The following is a 1,522-nucleotide window of genomic DNA, read 5'->3' on the forward strand; positions in this document are numbered from 1 at the left end:
AGGTGCGCAAAGTACTACAAAAACAAGGACAAGGACCATGAGGTAAATGCAGTTGTGCGCATCATCATTTAAGGGCGCTCCGTAGAAACACACACTTATGGTACATATGACGGATACGCATACACTGTGTCGCGTCGTATGGGCGTTGTGTGCATGCTTACCTTCCAAAGGGAATAACCAAGAAGGGCGACGGTGACGGCGGACAAGAAGAAGAGTACGGGAGTAGTGGCGGTAAGGATGTCGGCGGTTAGGTCGGGAACAGCATAGTCACCTGGCTTCTCACGCCGGTTGTCAGGCGGTGAACTGTATTCTTTCTCTTTCAATGTTGGTGGTGCTATGCCACCTGCTACATTCCCTATGCCTGGTGGAGTTATATTTGTTGGGTCGAAATCTTACTCTTCAGTGAATGAGGAGCCAGGCTTTTGGTGACCAGTAGAACCACTACCAGAGGAACCTGGTTTTTCGGGCTCCGTGGAAGCAGTACCAGTAGCACCCGGCCCTGAAGAACCTGGGGTTTGGTGACCAGTGGAACCATTACCAGAGGATTGACCTCCTCCACTGCCTTGGGTAGGAGCACCTCCGCCTTTGCCTTTCCCACCAGAAACTCCATCCGCCAAATCCGCATCACTGAAACTGCCACTACTACCCGATTGATTTGGGTTCGTGTTCGGTTTTGGTTTGGGTGGATTGAGAGGAGGGGGGTCATCGTTGGTGCCATCGACGATGGTATTCTTGTTGTCGGGGTCTTCGGGTTGTACACCAGCACCAGTGCCCAGTGCATCTGGATTCGATGCTGTGCTGTCGCGTCCGGACCCGGATGCCCCTGTAGGAGGTATCTGCTCATTATTAGTTACCTCTGGAGCCTTCGGACCTGGTGTTGTTGGTGCTGCTTCTGGTGTCGGTGCTGCTGCCGGTGCGGAGGCGGCTGCCGGCGGTGAATCCGCCGGACCGGTACCTGTCGTGTCCGGTGTATTTCCAGTACCTGTGATTTTGAAGCAACAGAAGGTGAAAGGGATGAAACTGAAGTTTTCTACGGTGCATGGCCACATGGACGGCCAGACGGTTGTGGTTGGTCCGGCGCTGGATGGTGGTCCACATGGTCGGTCGCATGGTTCACGAGGGTATGGGGGCACGGTGCTTACGGTGCACCCGGTAAAAGACTCGCTCTCTGTGCCACACACAACACACACAGTGTGTCTGTCGGTCTGCATCTACGTCGACGTCTACCTCCCGCGGCCGACCCATCGCTCTACATCACTCTGCCGCTCACGGTGCCCGTCATTCTCATGCGACGTTTGGTTTCTCTCTCTCCGTGGTGTCTCTCCCTCTCTCTCCGGAAATGTTGTTTCTGTTTTTTTGTGTTTTTTTGTTTTTGTTTTTTGTTTCCTGTTGTCCGTGTCCGACTATTCATTATTCGTACCTGTTGGTACATTCTGTGTAGTTGTGGAAGTGCCTATGGATATTGTTGTTGAACCCGTACTACCGTAGAGACCCCACTTCCCGGAGTCATACTCGTCCTCCA

General features: G+C 53.2%; 1 protein-coding gene across 1 annotated transcript; it reads right to left on the reverse strand.

Annotated features, from left to right (window-relative positions):
• Positions 1-392: 392 nt before the first annotated feature.
• On the reverse strand, positions 393-1,049 carry AK88_04272 (uncharacterized protein; the record flags this gene model as incomplete). The annotated part of the gene is made up of 1 exon (XM_012481882.1): positions 393-1,049. One exon carries the CDS (start codon positions 1,047-1,049, stop codon positions 393-395), a length of 657 nt encoding a protein of 218 aa, XP_012337305.1.
• Between the last annotated feature and the right edge of the window lie 473 nt (positions 1,050-1,522).

This window comes from Plasmodium fragile (genome assembly GCF_000956335.1).
Source record: "Plasmodium fragile strain nilgiri unplaced genomic scaffold supercont1.58, whole genome shotgun sequence".
NCBI lineage: Eukaryota > Apicomplexa > Aconoidasida > Haemosporida > Plasmodiidae > Plasmodium > Plasmodium fragile.